Source organism: Ursus maritimus, unplaced genomic scaffold, assembly GCF_017311325.1.
Source record: "Ursus maritimus isolate PB19 unplaced genomic scaffold, ASM1731132v1 scaffold_4, whole genome shotgun sequence".
Classification (NCBI taxonomy): domain Eukaryota; kingdom Metazoa; phylum Chordata; class Mammalia; order Carnivora; family Ursidae; genus Ursus; species Ursus maritimus.
In genome coordinates, this window is record NW_024426552.1 from 68,982,490 (window position 1) to 69,009,786 (window position 27,297).

The 27,297-nt window shown below is 37.1% G+C and overlaps 2 protein-coding genes, 1 non-coding gene and 1 pseudogene across 4 annotated transcripts in view; 2 read left to right on the forward strand and 2 right to left on the reverse strand.

Moving 5' to 3' along the window:
* PIGX (phosphatidylinositol glycan anchor biosynthesis class X) overlaps positions 1-24,918 on the forward strand; it is a 35,435-nt gene extending 10,517 nt beyond the window's left edge. Inside the window, exons 4-7 of the mRNA XM_040621730.1 lie at positions 8,736-8,877; positions 19,487-19,700; positions 21,646-21,746; positions 24,376-24,918. Coding sequence (XP_040477664.1) covers positions 8,736-8,877; positions 19,487-19,700; positions 21,646-21,746; positions 24,376-24,519 — 601 coding nt within the window. The 3' untranslated portion in view covers positions 24,520-24,918. The remainder of the gene's footprint in view (positions 1-8,735; positions 8,878-19,486; positions 19,701-21,645; positions 21,747-24,375) is intronic.
* Positions 2,657-4,645, reverse strand: LOC103678930 (annotated as a pseudogene).
* Positions 14,183-14,255, reverse strand: TRNAK-UUU. Its single transcript has one exon. It is a non-coding gene; the product is annotated as a tRNA-Lys (tRNA).
* A 2,228-nt stretch (positions 24,919-27,146) lies between the features above and the next one.
* The window catches only part of PAK2 (p21 (RAC1) activated kinase 2), an 88,713-nt gene continuing 88,562 nt past the window's right edge, over positions 27,147-27,297 (forward strand). For both annotated transcript variants that reach the window (XM_040621394.1, XM_040621393.1), the window contains exon 1: positions 27,147-27,280. The gene's annotated coding sequence lies outside the window, so the exon portion shown is untranslated. The remainder of the gene's footprint in view (positions 27,281-27,297) is intronic.

Genomic DNA, 27,297 nt, shown 5'->3' on the forward strand with positions numbered 1-27,297 from the left:
CAATAGAAATCAACAATAAAGTCCTCTAGGCCTGAGGTTTTCTATATGGAAGGCTTTAAATTTTTTTAAATTACAAATTCAAGATACAGAGCTATTCAGATACTCTATTTTTTCTTTTTCTTTTTTTTTTTTTTAAAGATTTTATTTATTCATTCGACAGAGAGAGAGACAGCCAGCGAGAGAGGGAACACAAGCAGGGGTAGTGGGAGAGGAAGAAGCAGGCTCCCAGCGGAGGAGCCTGACGTGGGGCTCGATCCCAGAACTCCAGGATCACGCCCTGAGCCGAAGGCAGACGCTTAACAACTGAGCCACCCAGGCACCCCCCGATACTCTATTTTTTCTTTTGTCAGTTTTGTCTTTTATTCTTTCCAGGAATTTAGCTGTTTTATTTAAGTTATTTAATTCATTGGAATAAAATTACTCAAATATTCCCTTATTGTTCTCTTCATGGGTAGAGGTTGTATAATAATGTTCCCTCTTTTATTCCTTTTTTTAAAATAATTTTTTTTTTTTTTTTAAAGATTTTATTTATTTATTCGACAGAGATAGAGACAGCCAGCGAGAGAGGGGACACAAGCAGGGGGAGTGGGAGAGGAAGAAGCAGGCTCATAGCGGAAGAGCCTGATGCGGGGCTCGATCCCATAATGCCGGGATCACGCCCTGAGCCGAAGGCAGACGCTTAACCGCTGTGCCACCCAGGCGCCCCTAAAATAATTTTTTATTTTATTTAAAAACATTTTTGTTTTTAAGGATTTTATTTACTTAAGAGACAGAGCACATGAGCAGGGGGAGAGAGGAAGAGGGAGAAGCAGACTCCCTGCTGAGCAGGGAGCCAGATGCGAGGCTCGATCCCAGGACACTGAGCTCATGACCTGAACCAAAGGTAGATGCCTGACTGAGCCACCCAGGCGCCCCTAAAAATTTTTTTAAGTAGGCTCCACACCCAGCATGGAGCCTGACATGGGACTTGAACTCATGATCCTGAGATCAAGACCCGAGCTGAGATTAAGGGTCGGTCGCTTTACTAACTAAGCCACCCACACACACCCCCACACTCTTTAATTCCTAGTATTGATAGTCTGTGCTTTTTCTCTTTCATGATCAATCTAGAGATTTATCAATGTTACTGATCTTTGGAAAAAAGACATTTCATTGATGTTTATTATTTGTCTACTTTCTATTTCATTGATTTCTGTTCTTTATTATTTCTTTCTTTTTTGTTTTGAGTTTAATTTCTTCTTCCTTCTTAGCTTTTTAAGGTGGCAGCTTAGGTCGTTAATTTTAGATTTTTTTCCCCTTAATGTAAGTATCTTTGCATTTATGGCTGTAAATTTCTTTCTATACAGGGCTGTAGCTGTATCCTATAAATTTTGACATTTGTTTTCACTTTCATTTAGTTCAGTGTATTTTTTAATTTCCTTTTTGATTTCTTCTTTGACACATCAGTTATTTAGACATATGTTGTTTGATTTTAAGGTTTTGGGGGATTTTCCAGAAATTTTTTACTTTTTTTTTTTATATTAACTATTTTATTCCAACCTGGGCACCTCAATATAAAACTAAACACTGGTGAACTGTTTTCCTTACTAATTCTGAATTACTGTAAATCTATAAGTTCTGCTAGCTGTTCAGCACTTAAATAGATTAAATCATTTCTGACACATAGTGGAAATACCTAAAACAATTAGTACAATTTGCCAAATGGATCAAAATAAAATGAATTTGGAAAAACAAAGCTGCAAGATTGTAAAAGTCATGTGACAGATTACAGGTATGTTGTTTATGATGGTTCTGACCATACAGGAGTGACTGAACCCCTTCCTTTCAAAGGAGGAGAGAGGAAATAATTAGCTGTTTTAGTAACTGTATGGTTTGTATACTTTTAAACAACTTGTAATGTTGCAGAAAAGTGGTAAACGTATATGGAAACTACAGTGCAGTACCCTACTTACAATACCGTTGAAGATTGAATTTAAAATAAGTTTGAATGTACATATAGTTAGTACATTGACTTTATTATGTCCAAAGGGAACACAAGCCCTCTTTTTAACACCTAAACAACAAAATCAATAGTAAATAAACAGATTCACAGACATCTGGTTTGTTTCATTTTTGTTGAAAATCTCATATGTTTGCAAGAAGTGCTATTCATTAAGATGCATTTATAATGGGGCGCTTGGGTTGGGTGGCTTAGTTGCTTAAACGTCCAACTCTTGATTTCAGCTCATGTCGTGTTCTCAGGGTTGTGGGGTCAAGTCCTATGTTGGGCTCACACTGGGTGTGGGCCTCCTTGAGATTCTCTCTCCCTCACCACCCCCGCAAAGATGCATTTATCAGTTTCATATTCCTAAAGCTAGCTGTGGTTACATTTGATTTTTTTAAAGTTTATTTTTAAAATAACAGGACTGGTTATAGTTTAGATGCCACTGATGTTCATTTTTTCCCCCTGAAGATACAGGACTATTTTCTTGTAGTTAGTTTGTTTTGTTTCGTTTTTAAGATTTTATATATTTTTTTAGTTTTTGAAGATTTTATTTATTAGAAAGAGATAGACAAAGAGAGCACAAGCTGGGAGGAGAGAGAGAAGCGGGGAGGAGAGGGAGAAGCAGGCTCCCTACTAAGCAGAGAACCTGATACGGGGCTCGATCCCAGGACCTTGAGATCTTGGCCTGACCCAAAGGCAGCTGCTTAACCGACTGAGCCACCCAGGCGCCCCTTAAGGTTTTATTGGGACTCGATATGAAGAGTTGCATGCTCCACCGACTGAGCCAGCCAGGTGACCCAGTTAATTTGTTAAAATGTGGAATATATGCTTTAAATATAGATGCTAGGAGAAACTACTGTTTGTCTGAATTACTGTAGGAAAGTTGAAGTATCTTTAGAACCTCCTTTTTTAAAAAAGAATGTTTTTGCAAAGCGTAAATCAATAAGTTCCAAGTCTTTTTCATAGACTTTTTCATAGAACTGTCTGGTTAACTGAGGGTCCAGATAGTCATTTGTTAGATCTCTGGTGATGAGAAATGATTTCCCCTAACCTTCCAATAAAGCAAGTGGACACACAGATTTCATTTTCTCCTTTTACTGATGAAACAGGCAGAGGGACACATACATGTTATTAAAAATTAAGTTCAAAACACTTAAGATAATTCTGATTTAGAAACTTGACTCGGGTGCCTGGGTGGCTCAGTCCCTCTGCCCCTCCCCCTCACCACTCATTCGCTCTTTCTCTCTCTCTCTCAAATTAATAGATACATCTTAAAAAAAAAAGAAACTTCACTATTATCTCTTTTTGGAAGTTACATTGGACTGGTTAAGTGCACTAATTTCACTGTTATTTACATTTAGGAAGCAGAAGAATATTCCAGCTAGCTCCAACTGGAGGCTTAATTACACCGACCCCTGGTTGGCTGTGTGTGTTCAGTAAATTCTGCTACTCTTCGCTGGCAGAATTTGCTCCTGGACTCCATGGTTCCTTATTTGGCAAATTTTTAGCAATTACTGTAAATATTTCATTTACATTCACTGATGTTTTAGCTGATGTCTCCTTGAATAATAAACTTTGTCATCTGCATAGGACTGTGCTTCCTGGAAATCTACAGCTCTTTTATTCTAGGTCAGCTTTGTTTTCTGGTAAAGCTATGAAAATGTTAGGACTTGCTTGCCTCTGAGGTTCTTTAACCCAGTTTTCTGCTCTTGCAAAGGACTCCTGATTTGAGCTCTCATATTCAACTCTGGCTGCCTGTCCTCCTCTGTAGTACATTGGTGCTAGGCTCTAGTACCATTCTTGATCCGCTGTATTGCATATTTCAGACTTCACTGTTGTAGTATCATGATAGACAGCTTGGGTTACAAAAGCAGCCACAATGGTACTGTCTTGAAATTGATGAAACAAAGAACTAGGCATGATTAGCCAACAGCAGACTCTCCCAGAAGTACTAGTTTCAACTGGCATATTTTATTTACAGTGTTTGGCCTGTTGGGTCTTGTTGCTTCTCAATTAGCCATGTCCAAATTTGAAAGAAGTCCCTAATTTCAGTCTCCTAAATGAATTTCCAGGATGTGAGTTATCAATTTTTTTCTTTCTGGAGGTAAAGAAACCTGAGGTGAAACCAAGGCTTCCTGGCAGCAGATCCCAGGCATAGCCATAGGAGGAGAGTGAGCCCGAGGCTGTGGCTTTGGTAAAGGCGGTGTCCCCTCCTCCTTTTGATTTCTAACTTAATTCCATGTGGTTAGAGAATATATTCAACATGATTTCAGTCCTTTGAAACTTCTAGAGACTTTTTTTATTGCTCAGCTTATAATTTTTCTTCTGTAATGTGCTTTTGTAGGTTGGTAGGACATTCTACAACTGTCAGATAAACTTGATTGAAGGTTGTTCATGCCCTCTGTATCTTTACTACTTTTGTACTTATCCTATCCATTATTGAGAGAGGGGTTATTAAAATCTCTGGCTGTGATTGCGGATTTGTCTATTTATCCTTGAAGTTCTCCCAGTTTTTGCTGTGAAGTAAAATACATGAATATTTTGAAGTACTGTTTTTAGGTGCATACAGCACATTTAGGATTGTTATACCTTCTTGATGAATTGATCCTTTTATCTTGGTGTAGTGTCCTTTTTTTATCCCTGACAATATTCCTTGCTCTGAAGTCTGCATTTTTTATATTACTATACCCACTCCATATTTTTATTATTAATGTGTGTCTTGTAGACAGCATGTAATTGTTTCTATTTAACCAGTCTGTCAATCTCTACATTCTAATTAGAGTGATTAGACCATTTACTTTTAAATTTTTTTTTTTTTTTTTAGATTTTATTTATTTATTTGACAGAGATAGAGACAGCCAGTGAGAGAGGGAACACAAACAGGGGGAGTGGGAGAGGAAGAAGCAGGCTCTCAGAGGAGGAGCCTGATGTGGGGCTCGATCCCATAATGCCGGGATCACGCCCTGAGCCGAAGGCAGACGCTTAACCACTGTGCCACCCAGGCGCCCCTAGACCATTTACTTTTAATATAAATATTGATTTGGTTGGTTTGGTTTAAATCTACCCATCTTGCTCCTTTTTTTCTATTTGCTTTTCTTTTCTTTTTTAGAGGGGGAAGAGAGGAGGAGGAGGGGTAGAAGCAGAGGGAGATAGACAGTCTCAATCAGGCCCCTCACCCAGCATGGGCCCGACTTGGGGCTGTATCCCACAACCCTGAGATCATGACCTGAGCCAAGATCAGAAGCTGGCTTAACCGACTGAGCCAGTTAGGCACCCCTCTATTCGCTTTTCTATTTGTCCTAGCTAATCTTTTCTCTCTTTCTTGCCTTACTTTAGATTAATTGCGTATTTTTTAAGCATTCTACTTTATCGCCATTTTTGGCTTATTAACGATACTTCTCTTTTTTTAATTGGTTGCTTCAGGGTTTACAGTGTGCAATTTTAACTTATCATAGTCTACCTTCCAATATTATTCCATACTATGAATAATGTATAAATCTTAGAATAGTTCGTTTCTTTCTTCTCTCTTTTATGCTTTTGTTGCCATACATATGTATCAACTTTATATTTTACTTATAAGCCCCACTACTGTTGTTATTTTTGTTTCGAATAGTCATATATTTTTTTCATTTTTATTTAATCATGGTAAAGTACCCATAACATAAAACTTACCATTTTTAAAAAAATCTTATTTTAAGTAGGCTGCATGCCCAACATGGGGCTTGAACTCATGACCCTGAGATCAAGAGTTACATGCTCTACCAATTGAGCCAGTCAGGCATCCCCCATCTTAACCATTTTTAATTGTTCACTTGGGTGGCATTCAGGACATCCACTTTATTGTGTTACCATCACCACCATCCATCCACAGAACTCTTTTCATCTTGCAAAATTGAAACTCTGCTTATTAAACAGCCCCCCAGTCTCTCCTTCCCCCAGCCCCTGGCAACCACCATTTCACTTTCTATCTCTATGAATTTGACTACTCTGGGTACCTCACATAAGCAGAATCATACAGTATTTGCCACTGGCTTGTTTCACTTAGCATAATGTGCTGAAAATTTATCCATGTTAATTTTCTATGGAATCATCATCCTGTTTTCCTTAGAGGCCGCACCAGTTTACATTTCCACCAACAATGCACAGGGTTCCAATTTCTCTATCAATCAAATTTTAAAGCAATTAAAAAATAAGAAAAAAGTTCTTATATTCACTCACATACTTACCATTTGCTCTTCTGTCTTTCTTGTAGATCCCTGTTTCCACATGATATCGTTTTCTTTCTGCCTGAAGAATTTCCTTTACCATTCTTGCAGTGACAAATTATCTTAGTTCATATTGGTTTTAGGTGTGTTTTTGTTTTGTTTTGTTTCGTTTTTGCCTTTATTTTTGAAGGATTTTCCTTTTGGATATATAATTCTATATTGATAGCCTTTTCTTGTTTAATACTTTAAATACATTGTCCCATCGTCCTCTGGTTTGTTCTTTGTTATTCTCCATAATGTTTCTTTTTCCTCTGATGGCTTTTAGGATTTTTTTCCCTAGTGACTGGATGATAAGGTGTCTTCATATGGTTTTCTTTGTGTTTATCTTGCTTGGGATTTGTTGAGTTTCTTGGATTTATGGGCTTATAGTTTTCATGAGATTCAGAAAATTTTCAGCCACTATGTCTTAAAATATTTTTTCTATTACTATTATATTATATATTATATATATATTATATATATAATATAATATATATTATATATATATTATATTATATATATAATATATATATAAGACCACTTGATAATGTTTAAAGGTCACTGAAACTGTTTCTTCCCCCCCCCGCAATTTTTTTCTCTATTCTTTCAGTTTGGATAGTTTCTGTTTCTTTGTCTCCAAGTCACTGATCTTTTCTTTTACAGTGTCTGAATGCTTTTAATCATACCTAGATAGTATTTTTATTTTGAAATTGTGTTTTTCATTTCAAAGTTGCTTTCAGTTCTTTATATATAGACATAGATATATAAAGGTCACTTTAACTTTAGACCTATACAAAAAAAGGTTAAAAGGATCAAGCTGATAAACAAGTAACTTGTCTATATATATGTATATAATCTTTTTCATATATATACAATTTCTTCTCTTTCCCTCACAGTGTTCGTGTTTTTCTTTAAAACTTTAAACATGTGGGGCATATATAAGAGGACTTTTAACATTCTTTGCTAATTTTGTCAATTCTGTCATTTCTAGGTCTATTTCTATTGAATGATTTCTTTCTTGGTTATTGGTCACATTTCCCTGCGTTTTTGCATCTGTAGTGACTTTTTTAAAAAATGATTTTATTTTATTTTTTTAAGATTTTATTTATTTGAGAGAGATAGCCAGAGAGAGGGCACAAGTGAAGGAGGGGGGCAGAGGCAGAAGCAGACTCCCCACTAAGCAGGGAGCCCAACGCAGGGCTCCATCCCAGGACCGCAGGATCATGACCTGAGCTGAAGGCAGATACTTAACTGACTGAGCCACCCAGGCGCCCCTATTTGTTTATTTTAGAGAGAGGGGAAGAGTACGCTTGAGCTGGGAGAGGAGAGAGAAGATCCCAAGTAGACTCTGTGCTCAGTGTGGAGCTCAACTCAGGGCTCAGTCTCACGACTCCAAGATCATGACCCGAGCCAAAACCAAGAGTCAGATGCCCAACTGACAAGCCACCCAGGCACCCCACGTGTTTAGTGACTTTTGATGGGATACTGAACATTGTGAATGTTGTAGATATGAGCATTTTTTAGTGTGTTTGTCTTATTTTTTCTGTTAGGAGTTAAGTTACTTGTTTATCAGCTTGATCCTTTTAACCTTTTTTTTTTTTTTTTTTCCTTTTAACCTTTTTTTGTATAGGTCTAAAGTTAAAGCAGCCTTTACTGCAAGGCTAATTTAGCTGCTAAGGCCTTACCCTATTGGTATCCCTAACAAAAGCTGTGGTTTCTATACTTTGGTTGGTTGGAATGCAAATTTCTCCCAACCATGTGTGAAATTTTAGAATTTCTCATTTTCCAGTTCCCTGGTCATTCTTTGCACCGTCTTTTGGAGTTACACTTTTCTTACACTTTTCTTAGTATTCAACAAAAACTCAAGGGGAGTACAATTCAGATTTATAGAACTCTTTTTACATAGTTCCCTCCTCTCTGGAATTTAGCACCTTGACTTCCAGCCACTTCAGTCTCCCTTAACTTCTGTCTCTGTTTTATAATTTAAGCAAAACCACCATGTTGTGCTTTGGATTTCCTTCCCTGCATTTTGTCCCAAATGTGCCTTCAGACAGAAAGCTGAGACAACTATACATTTAGGTTTATAATCTATTTCAAATTAAATTTATATGTGGTATGAGATTGAGGTCAAGGTTCATTTTTTTCTATATAGGTATCTATCTGTTTCAGTGCCATTTGGTGAAAAGACTCCCCTTTCCCCACCAAATCATGTTGGCACCTTTATTGCCATATAAATATATGTGTGTCTATTTTTGGACTTACTTTCTGTTGATCATTGTCTGTTTTCCTACTAATACTATCCTGTGGGTCTTGACAAGAATTGATGAAAGATCTAATGAGTGGTTCTGACATGAAAGAAATACTTCGTTTGACTTCATAATGTTTTGAAAAATAGATTTTGAGTTTGAATTTGAAATACAGTGTTTTCACGCATTTGAATGTGATGTTATGCTATCTCACTTAACAATTGAATGAAGAGATATATTTTAAACGTACTTGTCTTACAGAGACCTTTTAATAAAAGTGAAATTTGGAGAAAGCATCGAGGACTTACAGACCTGCCGACTCTTAATTAAACAGTACATCCCGACAGGACTTTTTGTGGATCCATATGAGTTGGCTTCGTTACGAGAGAGAAACATAACAGAGGTACAACTATTAGAGGATTTTTTTTGAGAGAGAAATTATTTTAGGGATGCTGTAATTTGAACTAAGGAAAAATAATAGACAACATTGTACTTTTTATTCATTGTGTTAGTGTATAAAGTAACTTTTTTAGGTAGGATGGGAGTATTCTTTAAGAAGTGAGTGATGTGTGTCAAGCTTGTCAGTAATAAGCCAACTAAACTGAGCTAGTTAAACACTTTTTGTTAGATTGGTTCCTAGTTTCATGACTAAGAAAATTATATGTCTTTGAGAAGATTAATGATTAATAAATACTGCTTTGGCAGCATTTAACAGTATTGTTTGAGTGACATATACGTCAACACCTGTATAATTTGGATGTGGGAGGAAAGGAAGCTGGTATTTATTGGATATCTGTATGTCAGATATCTTCTTCTTTTTTTTTTTTTAAGGAAGCAAGGTAAAATTAAGCATTAGAGAAAGATTATGTCACATACCCTTTGCATAGATCAATCTTTATAATGACCCTAGAAGTATTATTTCTCCATTTTATAGATAAGGAAACTGAGGCACAAAGAGGCCAGGTAACTTATCCAGGATCACACAGGTAAATGGAAGAGCCAAGAGATAAATGCAGCGTTGTCCACTTGTAAAGTTGTTGTTCTTTCCAGAAATGAATTTTATTCCTTAGTTAATGGGTTCTCTTACTTTTGGTAAGAATCACTTGGGGGCAGTTTTTGTTCAGATTTTGTTTTCCTGGGAAAGCTTAATTCAGTAGGTCTAGATTGGACCCAAAAATCTGTTTTTAACAACTCAGATGATTCCTATTAAGAAATTTTGGGAAACACTGTCTTTGTACTTAAGATTATAATCTATATGTGAATATGAAAGAGGCAAAACAGATATAGTTGGAGTCATTTATGATGACAGTTTATTTCTAATTATGGTTTAGGCCAATTTCTTCACCTGTTTTAATTACTTATTTAAATTTCTTTTAGAATAGGTCATTATATTCTCATAGGTCAAAATTCAGGAGGTATAAAAAGGTGTACAATGATGAGCTTCCACCTATCTCGACCCCCATTCACCAAGTTTCTTCCTGTGTTCTGTTTTTTTGCACATATATAGCAGTTTAGATAAACATGTTCACATATATGGCAGTCTCAGTACATATATACATGTGGAAAGGCCTCATTGCTTTTTTTCCTCATTTCTTTCTTTCCTTCACTGAGTCATGAATTCTGAATGAGGCTTTTAAAATTTTAAATAATAGGTTTCAAATTTAAATATGGTTCTTGGCTTGTAGTGACATGGATTGGAATCATATTTAAACCTACTTAATAAAATTGCCCACCATTTTTTAAGAAAATGGAATTTTTTGCATAGGAGTACCCATAAAGAGATCACATGCCCACCCTCTTGGGATGAGATTGAGGAATGTGCAGATTAATTGTAACAAGAAAACTGGGCAGTCAAAGGATGCCACTCTGGATTGATTGACAAGCTTCTCTTATCTTAATTTTCTGTTTCCTAATTTTCTAATACCTAATTATAAGCCTTTTAAGTGAATTTACTTTTTCATTTCAAATAGGTGTCTCATTTGTGACACATGGATAATTAGAAGTTGATTTCCTGATATGTGAGATGCTATTTCTTTCTGCCTAGCCGAGTTGAGACTGTGGCCCAATTCTTTGTGCAGAGAAACTTGGTCTCAAGAAGTGGTATTAAATGATGAGTATAACTGAATAGAAGGAAATTTATATGTAGGGAATGATTGATACTTATGTATTTAGATTGAGATCTTGACTCTTCCATGAGATAAAATTTGTGACTGCAGCAAATAGAACAATGGCTTCAAATTAAATGAGTGATGGTGGCAATAAAATGTTTTGTAAGGAGTTTGTGATGGTTTGTGAGCAATTTGAAAATAAGGACAAGCCTTAAACAGAGTCACCATGACTAAGGCCCTTCAAATGAACTGATTTCATTTTTAGGTAGGGCTATTTGATATATTTAATCAAAATATCTCACATTCTTTGAAAACAACATAATATTAGATTGAAGCATATGAAATTGCTGTTCTATAGGTCAAAATGGAAATGCTGTGTTTTTGAAATCATGTTTTACTCAATCAAAATGTGTGGTATGAGAGCTTATGCCCCGACCAAGACAGAGGACAGGGACCGGATTTACTCTCCCACTTGAAACAACAAAGAAATAGACAAAATATATGAAATAATGGAAAAGATCATTGAATATCAGGCAGTGAGGGCAGTGATATCTGAAATAAATGGAAAATAAATAAGGTGAGCTCTATAACTGTCCCAGCTCATTGCCTTGGAGAGTTCTCAGGTGTAGTATAGGGAACAAAAACCCAAGCAGAGCCTAGTGGACTTCTTGAGTTGAGGAGATGAAAGTGAAATTCTGGGAAGACCAAGGTTCACCAGAATTCATAAGGCAGTATAGCAGAGAGAAGCGAATTGCACAGAGACAACTCCAGAGATCCATAAAAGGTTCCCCTCAAGTACATAGTTGAGTATTGATTAGTGTATGTATGTGAGGAATCTACTTGCTGCTGAGAAAAGAGCCGTATGAAAAAATTAGAGGTTACAGTTTCTGACACTGACATAGGGCCAGAAGTAGTGTCTGTTCCCAGCAACCATGATAGGAAAAGACTCATAATTCATTGGGCATTAGGTAAAGTAAACAGAAGGATGTTTACTCAGTAGTGGGGGATATTTAGCCCTAGCCTGAACATCATGGCAGTCCTGTTTAACAAATCTTAAAAGCACGACCTTCAAAAAAATCAAACTGTCTGTAAGTAACTTTACTGCATACAAGCAAAACTCAAGAATACTTATAGGAATACAGAAATATCCAGCACCCAATAATATCAAAATCACAATGTCTTGATCCTAATAAAAAATTAGATTCAAGGATGGGGGAAATATGGCCTGTAATGAGGAGATAAATGAATCAATCAAAACCAATCCAGAACTGACCCAGACGTTAGAATTAACAGACAGGCTATGGAAACAGTTATTATAACTGTATCCCATATGTTCCAAAAATTAAGTATAGATGTGGAAGATATATTAAAAAAGGACAACATTGAACTTGTGAAGAAGATTAAGGCTACAGTGTATGAGATAGAAAATATTCTGGATAAAATTAATGTGTTTCAAACATTGCAGAAGAAAAGATTAATAGACTTGAAGACATAGTGAAAGAAACTACCTAAAACAGATTTAAAAAAATAGAAACATAAAAAGTGAATAGAATAATAGTAAGTTGTGGGACAACTTCATTGATTGGACTATCTTGAGGTGATAGCTCACCCCCATGTTCCTTGCAGCGTTATTCACAGTAGACAAGCTATGGAAACAACCTAAGTGTCCACCAACAGAGGAGTGGATTAAGAAAATATGTATGTAAATATATACAGTGGAATGTTACTCACCTATAAAAAAGAAGAAAATCCTGCCATTTGCTTCCAGCTAAGTGAAATAAGTCAGAGAAAGACAAATACTGTATGTCTCATTTATATGTGGAATCTAAAAAAACACCTGAACTCATAGAAACAGGGTAGATTGGTGGTTTCCAGGAGCAAGAGTGTGGCAGAAGCAGGTGAAGATGGTCCAAGAGTACAGATATCCAGTTAAAAGATGAGTAAATTCCGGGAGTCTAGTGATAGCATGGTGAGTATAGTTAACAATAGTGTACTGTATATTTCAAAGTTTTTAAGACAGTATACTTTAAAAGTTTTCATCGGAGTGCCTGGCTGGCTCAGTAGAGCATACGACTCGAGCGCAGGGTGGTGAGTTTGAGCCCTATGTTAGGTGTAGAGATTACTTTAAAAAGTAATAAAATAAAAGTTTTTATTGTACACATGCACACACACATGAAAAGGTAACTATGTGAGATGATGGATGTGTTAACTAACCTTATTGTGGCAATCATTTTGCATTATAAATGTATAGCAAATCATTATGTTGTATGCCTTAGACCTATACAATGTTATATGTCAATTATATTGCAATAAAGCTCAGTGTGGGGTATGGGGTGGAGAAGGAGTGATTGGAATCTCCAGGGAGAGAAGAGAGAAATGGAGATGGGAAAAAAAATTTGAAGAAATGATGGCTGAGAAATTTCCAAATTTAATGAAAACTATAAATCCACATATCTAAGATGCTGAAGTACCAGAAGCATGAAGAAGGTACCCGATACTCAAATTATTTAAAACAGTGAGAATGAGGGGTGCCTGGGTGGCTCAGTCCGTTAAGCATCTGATTTTGGCTCAGGTCATGATCTTGGGGTCTGAGGATCAAGCCCCGTGTTGGTCTCCCTGCTCAGCAGGGAGTCTGCTTCTCCCTCTGCCCCTCTCCCTCCTTGTGCACTCACTCTCTCTTTCTCTCTCAAATGAATAAAATCTTAAAAAAAAATAAAACAATGAGGATGAGAAAATTTTTTTTTAAGTTTTTATTTAAATTCCAGTTAGTTAACATACAGTGTAATTAGTTTTAGGTACATAAAATGGTGATTCAACACTTCCATATATTGCCCAGTGCTCATCATAACAAGTGCACTTCTTTTTTTTTTTTTTTTTAATTATTTATTTATTGACAGAGATAGAGACAGCCAGCGAGAGAGGGAACACAGGCAGGGGGAGTGGGAGAGGAAGAAGCAGGCTCATAGCAGAGGAGCCTGATGTGGGGCTCGATCCCAGAACACCGGGACCACGCCCTGAGCCGAAGGCAGACGCTTAACCGCTGTGCCACCCAGGCGCCCCATAACAAGTGCACTTCTTAATCCCTATCACCTGTTTAACCCATCCTCCCACCTACCTCCTTTCTGGTAACCATCAGTTTGTTCTCTATAGTTAAGAATCTGTTTCTTGAGGCGCCTGGGTGGCTCAGTCGTTAAGCTTCTGCCTTCGGCTCAGTCACGATCCCAGGGTCCTGGGATTGAGCCCTGCATCGGGCTCCTTGCTGAGCAAGGAGCCTGCTTCTTCCTTTCTTTCTACCTGCTTTTCTGCCTGCTTGTGCTCTCTCTCTCTCTGTCAAGTAAATAAATAAAATCTTAAAAAAAAAAAAAAAGAGAATCTGTTCCTTGGTTTGCCTCTCTTTTTTTCCTCTTTGCTCGTTTGTTTTCTTTCTTAAATTCTACATATGAGTGAAATCATATGGTATTTGTCTTTCTCTAACTGATTTATTTCACTTAGCATAATACTCTCTAGCTCCATCCATGTTACTACAAATGGCAAGATTTCATTCTTTTTTATGGCTGAATAATATTCTATTGTATTATTTTTTTTTTAAAGTAGGCTCCCTGCCCAACGTGAGGCTTGAACTTATGACCCTGAGATCAAAAGTCACATGCTCTACTGACTGAGCCAGCCAGGCACCCCTGCGTCGTCTTTATCCATTCATCAATTGATGGACACTTGGGCTGTTTCCATAATTTGGCTATTATAGATAATGCTGCTATAAACATCAGGGCGCGTGTATCCCTTTGAATTAGTACTTTTGTATTCTTTGGGTAAATACCTAGTAGTGCTATTGCTGGATCATTAACTTTTTGAGGAACCTGCATACTGTTTTCTAGAGTGGCTGCACCAGTTTGCATTCCCACCAACAGTGCAAGAGTTCCCCTTTCTCCACATCCTTGCCAACACCTGTTGTTTCTTGTGTTGCTGATTTAAGACAGAGAATGAGAAAATTTTAAAAGTGACAAGAGGGAAAGAAAAACATGTAAAATATAAAGGAACAAAGATAAAGATAACAGGTTTCTTGTCAAAAATAATGCAAACAAGAAAACAGTACAACACCATCATTAAAGTATTGAAAGAAAAAAACCTGTGAATTTTGAATTCTGTATGCAGTGATAATATCTTTCAAAGTGAAGGTGAAATAAAGACTTTTCAGACATACAAAGTTGAAAGAATTAATCACCAGCAGACCTCCACTATAAAAAATGTTATAGGTGGTCTTTCAGGCAGAAGGAAAATAATACCAGATAAAATCTTTACACTAAGGAGAGAAGAGCACTTGAAATGATAACTACATATATAAGATCTATAAAATATATATAAAATATAAGATATATAAAATATATATATAAGATATGTATATCTGATATATAAAATATAAGATAAATTTTTTTATTTACAAGATAATTGGCAAAAATAATATAGGATAGCATTTATACCATATGTAAAAATAAAATGTGTGACAACAAATATCACAAAGTTGGGGAGGAGAAAATGCAAGTATACTTTTGTAAGGTTGTTAAACTAAATGTGAAGTAGTTTAATATCACTTAAAGGTAGACTGTGCTACATTAAGGACATTTATTGTAAATCCTAAAGTAACCATAAAAGTAACAAAGAGTTGTGGGGTGCCTGGCTGGCTCAGTTGGTGGGGCAAATGACTTTTGACCTCAGGGTCATGAGTTCAAGCCCCACATTGAGCCTAGAGCCTACTTAAAAATAAATTAAAAAATATAACAAAGAGTTTTAGCTAATATGCCAGTAAAGCAGATAAAATGAAATTATAAAAAAAATCCAGTTAATCCAAAAAGCAGAGAAAGAACATAAAAGGAACAAAGAATGGATGTTAAATATAGAAAACAAGATGATAAATTTCAACTTACCCATATCAATAGTCACATTAAATGTAAATGTCTAAATATCCCCATTAAAAGGCAGAGATTATCAGACTGGATAAGAAAGTAAGATCCAACTGTATGTTGTTTACAAGAAATGAACATTAAATTTTAAAAGAAAAGCTATAATGTGCTCACATTGGTTAAAAGGAAGCTGAAGTGGCTATATTAATTTTAGGTGAAGTGGATTTCAGAGCAAAGACTATCACCACAGCTAAACAAAGTCAATTTGATAATGGGATCAACTCATCAGAAGGAAATAATAACCATAAATGTTTATGTACCTAATAACACAGATTCAAAATGCATGAAGAAAAATTGGTAGAACTGTAAGGTATAATAGACAAATCTACAGTGATAGTTGAAGATTTCAGTACCCTTTTTTCACTAATTGATATACTAGACAGGAAATTAGTAAGACTATATAAGATTTGAATAAAACTGTCAACTTGACCTAATTGACATTTATAGAACACTCCACCCAACAACAGTAGAATATACATTCTTTTTAGGTATACATGGAACATTTATCAAGATAGAGCATATTCTAGGTCATAAAACAAGTCTCAGTATATTTAGACAAATTCAAGTTTTACAAAGTATGTTCTTTGACTACAGAGGAATTAAAGTAGATATCAAGAATGGAAGGATGTCTGGAAAAGCCTCAAACATTTGGGAGCCAATTAACATATGTCTAAGTAGTCCATGGGCCAAAGAAGAAATCAAAAGGGAAATAAACTATTTTGAACTGAATAAAAGTGAAAACACAATATATTAGAATTAGTAGGGTGCTGCTAGAGCTGCATTTAGGGGGAATTTTATAGTCCTAAAAATGCCTATTTTAGAAAGAAGAAAGGTCTCAGGTTAGTGATAGCCAGGCCTCCCTAAATTGAAAAAAGAAGAGCACATGAAATCAAAGTAAGTAGGAGAATGGGATTAGTAAAAACAGCAGAAATCAATGAATTAGAAAATAGAAACACAATAGGGAAAACCAGTAAAACTGAAAGCTGATTCTTTGAGATGGATATAGTTGGTGAACCTTTAGCCAGTTAGGTCACTTTTTAAAATGTACTGTTAGGGGGCGCCGGGGTGGCTCAGTCGTTAAGCGTCTGCCTTCGGCTTAGGGCGTGATCCCGGTGTTCTGGGATCTAACCCCGCCTCGGGCTCCTCCGCTGGAAGCCTGCTTCTTCCTCTCCCACTCCCCCTGCTTGTGTTCCCTCTCTTGCTGGCTGTCTCTCTCTCCCTCTCTCTCAAATGAATAAAGAAAATCTTAAAAAATAAAAATAAAAAAATATAAAAATGTACTGTTAGAACATCTCAGTGTCAGAAAAGTATTCTACATTTCACTTTTATAAAGTTTCATGTTTTTGGATTGTATAAGTTGTTTAAGGCACCAATTACGGTGTCCTAATTGGGAGAATTTTTTCTGTTTTTGAAAGAGCTGTAATAAGAGAAAGATCCAGCAAATGTTATAGATATGGCACAATTTCATAGCTTACTTCATTTAACTTAGCTGTGGTGGTGTGTGTCTTGTAGTTGAGTGTTGTTGTGAAAAGGTGTAGGTCCATGTCTGTTAACACGTATATGCTCTTTTTGGATGAATTTTTTTATGCATAATTTCAGTTTTTTGATAATATGTTATTGCTATTTTATCTGTGGTGAAAATGGAATAGCAAAATACAATTTTTGTAGATCAGTGTATAGTCACTGGACTTTTAGGGGTTGCACTGATGGTTTTGGCATACATTGGGAAATCTAGCATCTAGCCATTGTCCATATTACTTTTGATTGTTATACTATGATATCCAAAAATATTTTTCTGTTGTTTATTTATTTTTTAGGGAAAGAGAGAGAGAGTATGTACATGAGTGGGGGTGGGGGGCACAGGGAGAGGGAGAGAGAATGCAGAATCTTAAGCAGGTTCCACACCTAGTGCAGAGCTCAGCACTAGGTTCTCTCTCAAGACCTGAGATGATGATCCAAGCCAAAATGAGAGTCAGATGCCTTAACTGACTGAGACACCCAGGTGTCCCTTTTTCTGTTGTTTTATTTTTTTTTAAGCTTTTTTTTTTTTTTAAGATTTTATTTACTTAGCGTGCACGAGAGCACAATCGGGGGTGGGGGGCAGAGGGAGAGGGAGAAGCAGGCTCTCCACTAAGCAGGGAGCCCGAAATGGGACGTGATCCCACGACCCAGAGATCATGACCATAAGGCAGACGCTTAACTGACTGAGCCACCCAGGAGACCCTAAGAGAACTATGACTCCTCTGAGGAGGAGAGAACTTAGTGGAGATGTTTAAGAGACCTTAAGTGAAATAAGGACCAGATTTATTGTAGATACTGTAAGCAAGGACAGTTGTGAATGTTAAAGGCCAGGGCATCAGATTTCTGCTTATGAAAAAGGAATAGGGGTGCCTGGGTGGTACAGTGGGTTGAGCATCTGACTCTTGGGTGTTGGCTCAGGTCGTGATCTTGGAGTTGTAGGATCAAGCCCTGTGTTGGGCTCTGCGCTCAGCTCTGAGTCTGCTTAAGACTCTCTCCCTCTCCCTCTGCCTCCCCCACACTCTTGCTCTCTCTCAAATAAATCTAAAAAAAAAAAAAAGGAATAACCTTTTCACAGTAGATAAAATGATATGACTCAATGTAATAACCTCCCTTTTAGTCATTGAGAGTATTCAAGCAGTGGCTGGATCTTAGAACAATGCCCTCATTGGGACAGTGGTTTAATTTGATCACCATTAAAGTTCATTGTGATTCATAAGATTATATAACTCCTTGGCCTTTGCCAATGAATTTTTTTATTCTTGTGATTAACAGAGAAGAAGAAACACGTGAAAAAAGACAACACTCGGTGTCACTGTCAAACAGCAGAATTAGGATGCTTGCCATGATAGGGAAGAAGTTAATTCTGTTTTTTTCTCAGAGAAATGTCAGGGTTTCACATAGAGAATCTATGACAAATAGTGTGTGTATAGGTCTGTACACACACACATACACACAGACTCATAGATTATATAGTGCCTATATATATGTGTGTGTATAAATATATGTGAGTATGAATGTATGTATGTTTATACATAAATATGTGTGGATGTATATATGTATATATGATGTATACACATATTATAGTTTAGCACTGTTTTCTGCCACATAGGCATTTTTACTTTTGGAGTGGAAAAACTTTTTTTTTTTTTTAAAGATTTTTTATTTCTTCATTTGAGAGAGAGTGAGCAGAAGAATGAGCAGGAGGGAGGGACAGAGGGAGAGGGAGAAGCAGACTCTCCGCTGAGCAGGGAGACTGACGTGGGCTTGATCCCAGGACCCCAAGATCACGACCTGAGCCGAAGACAGACACTTAACTGCTTGAGCCATCCAGGTGCCTCTAGAATGCCTGTTTTAAAATGGTTTTTACCATATATTTTTTTAAAGAATCATTTACTATTTTTCTTTTAACTTTTTATACCTAATATGGCCAGAGTGCTGACCTTTGCTCTGACTTCCTGACCACAGTGCTCTGTCTTACTCACTGCCATCTTACTTGCTTCTCTGAAGAACAGGAAATTACCAGAATGATACCAATCATTTCAGCCCAATACTGGGTTAACTGTTTTTGTCATAGTTTTCATATTTATTAAATAATGTTGTATTCACAAAATTTCTCTTGTCTTAGTACCTGTTTTGTCAACTAAACAATGGTTGATAAGGATATTACAAATTCATAATTTTTATTATGGGGAAATTTCACACCCCATAGTATAATGTCCTCAGTTTACTTTTAGTAAACAAACTTTTATTAAACACAGATCACATCTTGTGTTTTCTATTTAAAATTGAGGATGGAATGAAATGGAAACTGTAAGGGGAGTGAATTTGACATTTCTGTTCATCTGTACAGCAGTCTTCTGGTTTTATTTATTATTCTTCCTCATTTATTTCTTCTTCTGGATTAATATTTGTTTTCTTTTGACAGGCAGTGATGGTTTCAGAAGACTTTAATATAGAAGCTCCCAACTATTTGTCCAAGGAATCCGAAGTTCTCATTTATGCCAGACAAGATTCACAGTGCATTGATTGTTTCCAAGCTTTTTTGCCTGTGCACTACCGCTATCATCGGCCACATAGTAAAGATGGAGAAACCTTTATTGTGGTCAATAACCCTGATTTATTGATGTATTGTGACCAAGGTGAGGGTTGCAAGTCTTTTCTGAGGGTTAAAAATAAAAATAAATGTATGGTGGCAAGTCTGAAGTCAAGGACAAGAATGACAAAAGCAGGTTTCTTTTTTCTTTCTTTTTAAACTTTTTTTTAAAAAAGATTATATTTATTTATTTGTCAGAGAGAGAGAGAGAGCACAAGCAGGGGGAGCGGCAGGCAGAGGGAGAATCAGGTTCCAAGCGAGGAGCCCGATGTGGGACTTGATCCCAGGACCCTGGGATCATGACCTGAGCCGAAGGCAGATGCTTAACCCACTGAGCCACCTAGGCATCCCTCTTTTTTAACTTTTTGTTTGTAAAATATACCATAGATATAGGAAAACTTCACAAATAAATAGTTTAGTAAATTATTATAAAGCAAATACCCTTGTAACTACCACCTAGGTAAAGAAATAGAGCTTTGCCAGTCACCCTAGCAGCAGCTCTGTGTGTCCTGTCTCAATCATAGCCTCCTCCTTTCCTCTAAGCCTAACCCATATCCTGACTTTTAATCACTTGCTTATGTTTCTTTATACTTTTTTCACCTAAGTGGGCATTCTTAGATAGTAAAGCCTTGTCTTCCGCATTTAAAGAAATGAATTTCCATTAAGTCTCTTAATTTACAGGTTTCCCCTCNTTCCCTTTCTTTTTTTTAAATTCACCTGTCAAGAAGTGTGGGTCAGTTGACCTGCCTCCTTTCTCATTGTTGGGGTTTTGATGCTTGTACTCATGCTGTTCATCTAGCCTCTTTGTTTCCTGGAAGTTGGCTGCTGGCTCCAGAGGTGTGATCAGATTCAGCTTTGATTCTTTTGACAAGACTATAGGTGGTGCTGTGTTCTTGTATGACTACGCATATAATGTCTGGAGTGTTTCTTTTTTTGGCCATTGGTCCTCTGCCCCTGTGCTGCTTTTTGTTTCTTCATGCCGATTTGCAGGACTTGTAGCTGTTGGTGTTTTGTCTCCGCTTGCATAGATTTTCGTGTTTGAGGGGATATTTTACCACCTAGTTTTGTTGTAACTGTTGTTCATGAGTTTTTGGTTTTGGGTGTAATTGTTCTTTCTGTTTTTATGTGTGCATTTGAATTAATTAAAAAAAAAAACAACTATGCTTCCCCATTTTCAGTCTTCCTAGAATCAAGACTTTAAGAGGCCCCTTTCAGATTTTGGTTGTGTCTCCAAATTTGGGTTGATTAGAATATTCACAAATCAGTAGCCCTAAAGATTGGGAGATAGGGAGTTTTTAATCATACTTTGCAGCCATCATATATTTCATGATGAGAAAATAATAAAGTGTTCAACTTGTTAGATTCATTTATCCAACCTAGTTTTCTTTCTTCTAATTACTCTAAATAAAGTTTGAAAAAGTGCCCTCTCTTGAGAGAGCATCTGGGGTTCTGGTACTGTTTTTGTTTTGGTTTGGTTTGGTTTTTTGTCTCAATGCTCTTCATATGGGTTTGTTTAGTCTATGGAAATTTTTTTAGTTGTATGCTTAGGATCTGTTCATTTTTCTGAATATATGTTACACTTCAGAAAAAGTTTAAATTTTTTAAAAAATGGTACCTACTGGGGGTGCCTGGGTGGCTCGGTTGGGTGTCTGCCTTCGGCTCAGGTCATGATCTCTGCGTCCTGGGTTCGAGCCCCACTTCCGGCTTCCTGCTAAGCAGGGAGTCTGCTTCTCTCTCTCTTCTGCTCGTTCTCTCTCTCAAATAAATAAATAACATCTTAAAAAAAAAAAGTGGCACTTACTGTAATGGGATTTGTTAAGAACTCATGCTTAGCTTCTGCAGTGTTGTAAAACAGCATGTGATAGATAGATTCAGGTCATGTACATTGTGTAGCAAAGTGTTTGAGTACTCATGCCTCAACATGAAAGACTGGCCTAGCGTCTAGTCCAGATGCTGGTTTTCTGATACGATGTTCTACCACTCTTTCTCAGAGTTTCCAATTTTGAAATGCTGGGCTCAGAAACAAGTGGCAGCTCCTTGTGCTTTGAAGAATAAGGATATCTGCCAATGGAACAATATGAAATATAAATCAGTAAGTTAATATTTTATGTTGTTTTTCGATCATGCTGCATTATTTAAAACTCATAATGTTTCTGCCACATTTAAGGGATTAGCATTTTATATTCTACCATTGAAAGCTGTTTTTTGTTTGTTTTTAATGTTGTTTCTTTGCTACTAATGGCAACAGTGGTTCCTCATTTCTATAGAGTCATAGAATCATTTAATTTGGGGACTGGAGAGATTTAGGGTTAGTTCCACACCTCATTGGTCCAGAGCCTAAGTATAGCTAATATGCTTTTTAAAGGTGTGGAGTGGCAACGAAACACAGTGCTGTGTCCATCTGGTTTTACTTTATCTAGAAAAGTGTTTCGATGGCTGATGTCAAAGAAATGACTGCCTAAGTTTTCTTCCAGGGATTTGATGGTTTAATGTCTCATATTTAGGTCTTTAATCCATTTTGAGTTTATTTTTGTGTGTGGTATGGTCTGGATTCATTCTTGGTTTTACTTCATCAGTACAACTTTATTTTATTTAGAACTTTCTATTAATTTTTGAACAACAAAATCAATTCGTTAACTTCATTATATGGCACAGAACAAGTGAGAAAAAGGAACTAAAGACTCCAAGTAGTAGTATTTCAACTGCGATAGAGTTTCTAGACAGTTGTATTGCTATTTATATGTCTAAATCCAGGTTGTGGCCAGCCATTTTTACAGTTTTGACTTCCGACCTTGTTTTCAGTTAATAAATTAGGTAAGTATTCTTACTTCATTAACATTGGCTTTGTCTAAGGAGTGTACAGTTTTCTCTTTACCTTCTTTAGTTAACATGGTCCACTTCCCTCTCTCCAGCGTGGTGAGTCTTATACAACCATCTCTTTTCTTTCCCTCTTTTTCTGTCCTTTCCTTCCTCTTTTATGAGCTGCATTTTAACTGATGCTTGTAATATCCGTTTGTGTTTCTCTTTGACCCTAATTCTCTTCAAGGCCTGCTTCTTTGGTGGAATAGCACAATTTGTGTCATCATTTTTACCATTTACTTTTACAAGGAGTCAAATGAGCCTGCAATAAAAGTAAAATGATTTTAAAATGTCAAACCACAGACAGACTGTCAGTCAGATAAACAGAAAGCAGATTTGTTCATATGTAGATATTTAGATTTGAAGTATCTTCCTTGGAGTTGCTTTGAAATCTGTCTACCAGCTAGCCTAGGAAATAACTCGTTATGGTGAAGGCTTACTTCAAAGCACTGCTATTTTGTAATGGGGAACTCTCTTAGAGCTGACAATTGGTGAGATGTAGGACTGTGCTAATATCTTTTGCAATATAGAGTTGCTTTTGAGTAGATTTCCATTACCATATGGGACCCGAATCTTTTTTCAAACTCTAAAATACATCTGGAGAATTACATGTGATTTTCTTTTTTCTTTATTTTTTTTTAAAGATTTTATTTATTTATTTGACAGAGACAGCCAGTGAGAGAGGGACACAAGCAGGGGGAGTGGGAGAGGAAGAAGCAGGCTCATAGCGGAGGAGCCTGATGTGGTGCTCGATCCCATAACACGGGGATCACGCCCTGAGCCGAAGGCAGACGCTTAACCGCTGTGCCACCCAGGCGCCCCTACATGTGATTTTCTTATGTGAATGAAGAGTATAATTAGTGTTTACGATTTATTTATTTAAAATATTGGTAGTGTGCATTGCTAGGAAATAAGTAATTACCCTATTAAAACGTTTTGAATTCAGTGCTCTTTTAGACCATGTAACTTGAAAGAAGAGGTCATAATTAAGCCCTTTGAATTGTATGTGTGTGTTAACATTTCTTGTTTACATATACCAGAAAAATAGGTGACCATTACTAAGGTGGTGAGCTACATTAAGGCTTGTTGATTTAAGATACCATTTTTTGGAAAGATAATTTTCAGGTGGCTTTGTTACAGATTATGTTGGTAACATTTGTTTGGGCTGTGAAATTATACTCTAGATATTTATGAAAAGGAACCAAAAATAAGAGCATTCCCAAGTTAACTAAATTTTAGTGTTTTTAAAAACCTATTTTAAACCATAAAATTTCCTAGAGTTTCTAATTGACCCCCTTTATCTTCAAAACCAAATAGAAAATAGAAACCATGTTGAATGTAGGAGAACTTGTTTTGCTGGTCAGGATGACAACAACTTTGATGTTTTAACAGTAAAAGACACATTCAGTTGTGTAATTTGTGAATAACAGCTTTTTAAAGGTATTTTGGAGAGAGAACAAACGAGTGAATGGATACTTTAGCTTTATTGTTGTTTTAATGTTTTCCTTTAGGACTTTGAGAGAAAATTTTATATTCTAATATGAAACGTAGTAAAAGGAAGTAAATATTTATATTGATTATAGAGATGACAATGGGAGGTAGCCAGCATCGGTAGAAAGTAGAAGTCAAAACTAATGAGAACTTAAGGATTATTGTTATTGAGTCTGATTCTGTTATATTAAATGAAATGTTGAATCCAAAAGAATCACTCAAACAATAATGTTACGTGTAGTGTAGCTTTGGCCGAAAGATAGTACAAGAAAAAAATTAAGTTAAAAGTCAAAGAAATAGTGGTCTCACCCTAGGGCATGCATTTTAAATGTCTCTAACTTCTCTCTCTCTCTCTCTCCCTCTCTCTGTAGGTATATAAGAATGTGACTCTACAGGTTCCAGTGGGACTGACTATACACACCTCTTTAGTATGTTCTGTGACTCTGCTCATTACCATCCTGTGTTCTACTCTGATCCTTGTGGCTGTTTTCAAATATGGCCATTTTTCCCTATAAGTTTTATGGAGTTTAATGCTTTCCATAAACCTAAATAAGACCTATTTATTGGGATTAGAAGTGTTCTTCTAGAATTATGTCCTTGCTTTTGTCTTCATTTATGGCTAAAATTATGTGTACTAGAGGAAATTTTGGATCATTTTCAACCAATTCCAGAATTTAGTGCTCTGTTGTATAGACCTTTGATAATCTTCAAGCAAGTGCCAATAGAAGAGGAAACTTAATTTTGTCAAATTAATATTTATTTTGTGAAAAGTGATTTTATCTTCATTTCGGTTATGAAAATGAGTACTTCATGTGTTACAGAGAAATTATTCTCATTTTATGAACAGAAGCATTTTAATTTCAGCTAAAAATTGAGAAAATCATTATAAACAAGAATAAAATATTTTGGATGAATCAGTTTATTTAAACATTAATTTTGTGAAAACATTAAAGTTATTCATCCAGAGTTTAAAGAAAACAAAGTAGGAAAGCTAAGAAATATTAATATCAAGATTGATTATTCCTTAAAGCATTTCCATTCTCCTTTTGTATTTTATTATACTGTTTTGAATATATGAATTGGTTTAATGAAACTAAGTACTAAGACTTAGATTTGATTTAGTACTGAATTTGTCAGGAAGACAATTCAGATTGTCATTTTAGAGTATGTTTTATTAAGTTGTACATTTACAAAAAAAATCTTTTTTGTATCTTTTGCTCCATGCCGAACTTGGGGCTTGAATTCATGACCCTGAGAGCAAGAGTCACATGCTCACGGACTGTGCCAGCCAGGTGCCCCTCTTTTTTGTACCTTCAGTGAATTTTTTTAAACAAAAGCTCTTATTCTATTTTTCTTGGGGGAAAATTAGAAAATAAGTGCTATGAGCTAATTAAAAAATAAAAAGGCATGGGGCATTTGACTGGCTCAGTCAGTGGATCATGTAACTCTTGATCTTGGGGTTTTGAGTTCGAGCCCCACATTAGGTTGTGTGGAGTCTGGAAGACTATCAGAGGTATCACTCTTTCTTTCTTGAAAGCTTAGTTATGCCTTTGAAGGGATGTTCTTTTTTATCCAGCATTTCAATGTGCTTAATAAATGGGACTGTTTTTCAGGTTATCTAATAATAGTGTGCCATATTGATCTTTGATTCCTTTCTCTCTACATCATGGGGTTTTTATTCTACATCTATACATAAGCACAGTCTAGCTACCTTCTCCATTTCCACTATGTCCCTAGTATCAGCCAAGATTACTGCCTTTCTAGTTCATTTCCCTTCTATTCTTGCATCTGTATACTACATTTTCCACATAGCAATCTAGTGATCTTGAAGTATAAGCCAGATAACTTCACTTCCCTGCTTGACACTCTTTTTTTTTTTAAATAAAGATTTGATTTATTTATTTGACAGACAGACAGAGACAGCCAGCAAGAGAGGGAACACAAGCAGGGGGAGTGGGAGAGGAAGAAGCAGGCTCCCATCAGAGGAGCCTGATGCAGGGCTCAATCCCAGAATGCTGGGATCACACCCTGAGCCGAAGGCAGACGCTTAACGACTAAGCCACCCAGATGCCCCAGCTTGAAACTCTTCAATAGCTTCTTGGCATAAATCCAAACTCCTTAGCATGGCATTCAAGATCCTTCTTGACCTGAATCTTGTCTACTGTAGTGTTTTTTCACAGTACACTACTCTTGCAATAAACTCAAGCTACACAGGTCTTCTTAACTGATCATAGCAAGCCTTTTTCTTCCTCCTTTTGCCTATAATGCTTTCTCCTAGGAGCTTCTCATGCCTCTCTTCTATTCTCAGCTTAAATGTTGCCTCCCTAAAGATGCTTTCTCTGGCCACCCAATCCAAAAGAATCTCCCCAGTTTTCTTCTCATACCAGATATCACTAGTTAATTATCGTGTTTGCATATTTGTAAGCTCCACAAAGGCAAAGTGATTTATGTCCACCCTGTATCCCTGATACCTAAGTGATATATTTTAGATGCTCAAATGTTTGTAGAATTAGTGAATACATTGACGAACTCCTCCCTGGATAAAACATGAAGGCCTTAATTTTAAGGAGTTGGGACTTACTTTAGCAGCAAGACATAGTAAGAGTTTGAAAGTAAAATGCAAAATGGATAATGGATGAATTCCCAGAAACAAATACACTGTAGCAGATTTATATGACAGTAATGTTGGTCAGCATCTTTGGCACAGACCTGAATGGAGACAATGCTAAATTAAATGAGGGACTGTCTCTCTTTCTCAATTTAAAGAACACTCTCCCCGCCCCTCCCATGGCCAAGAAGGAAAAAAAGAAGAGAGAAAGCGAGGAGAGCGGGATGCCCGTGTCCAAACTACGACTCCCAGCAGCCCCCGCGCGAGCCCGCCCATCGGGAGGTGTTGCGGGTCTCCGCCCCGTGGCGCTCCGGGCTTGGGCCGGCGAGGGGCGGTGTTCTGGCCCCGCCCCTGCCCGCTCCCCGCCGTCGCCCTCCCCCAGGGTTGTGGCCACGCGCAGCGGCGGCGGTTGTTCCGCTTCCCCTCCGGCCCGGGCCGTCGCCATTGCCGAAGGCTCCCTGCCCTCCCCTCCCGGCGCCCGCAGGGCTCGGCTGCCGCTCGGCCTAGCGGTAGCAGCGACTGCGCTCCAGCGCGGCTTGTCTTCCCGCCCCGCTTCCCCTTCCGTCCCCGCCTGCCCCGCGCGGCGCGCTTGCCCGGGGCGGCTCCAGAGCCCGCCGGGAGCTCGGACCGAGGCGCTTCGCTGGGGCGGGGACCTTTCCTCGCCTGAGGTAAGTGTGCAGACAGG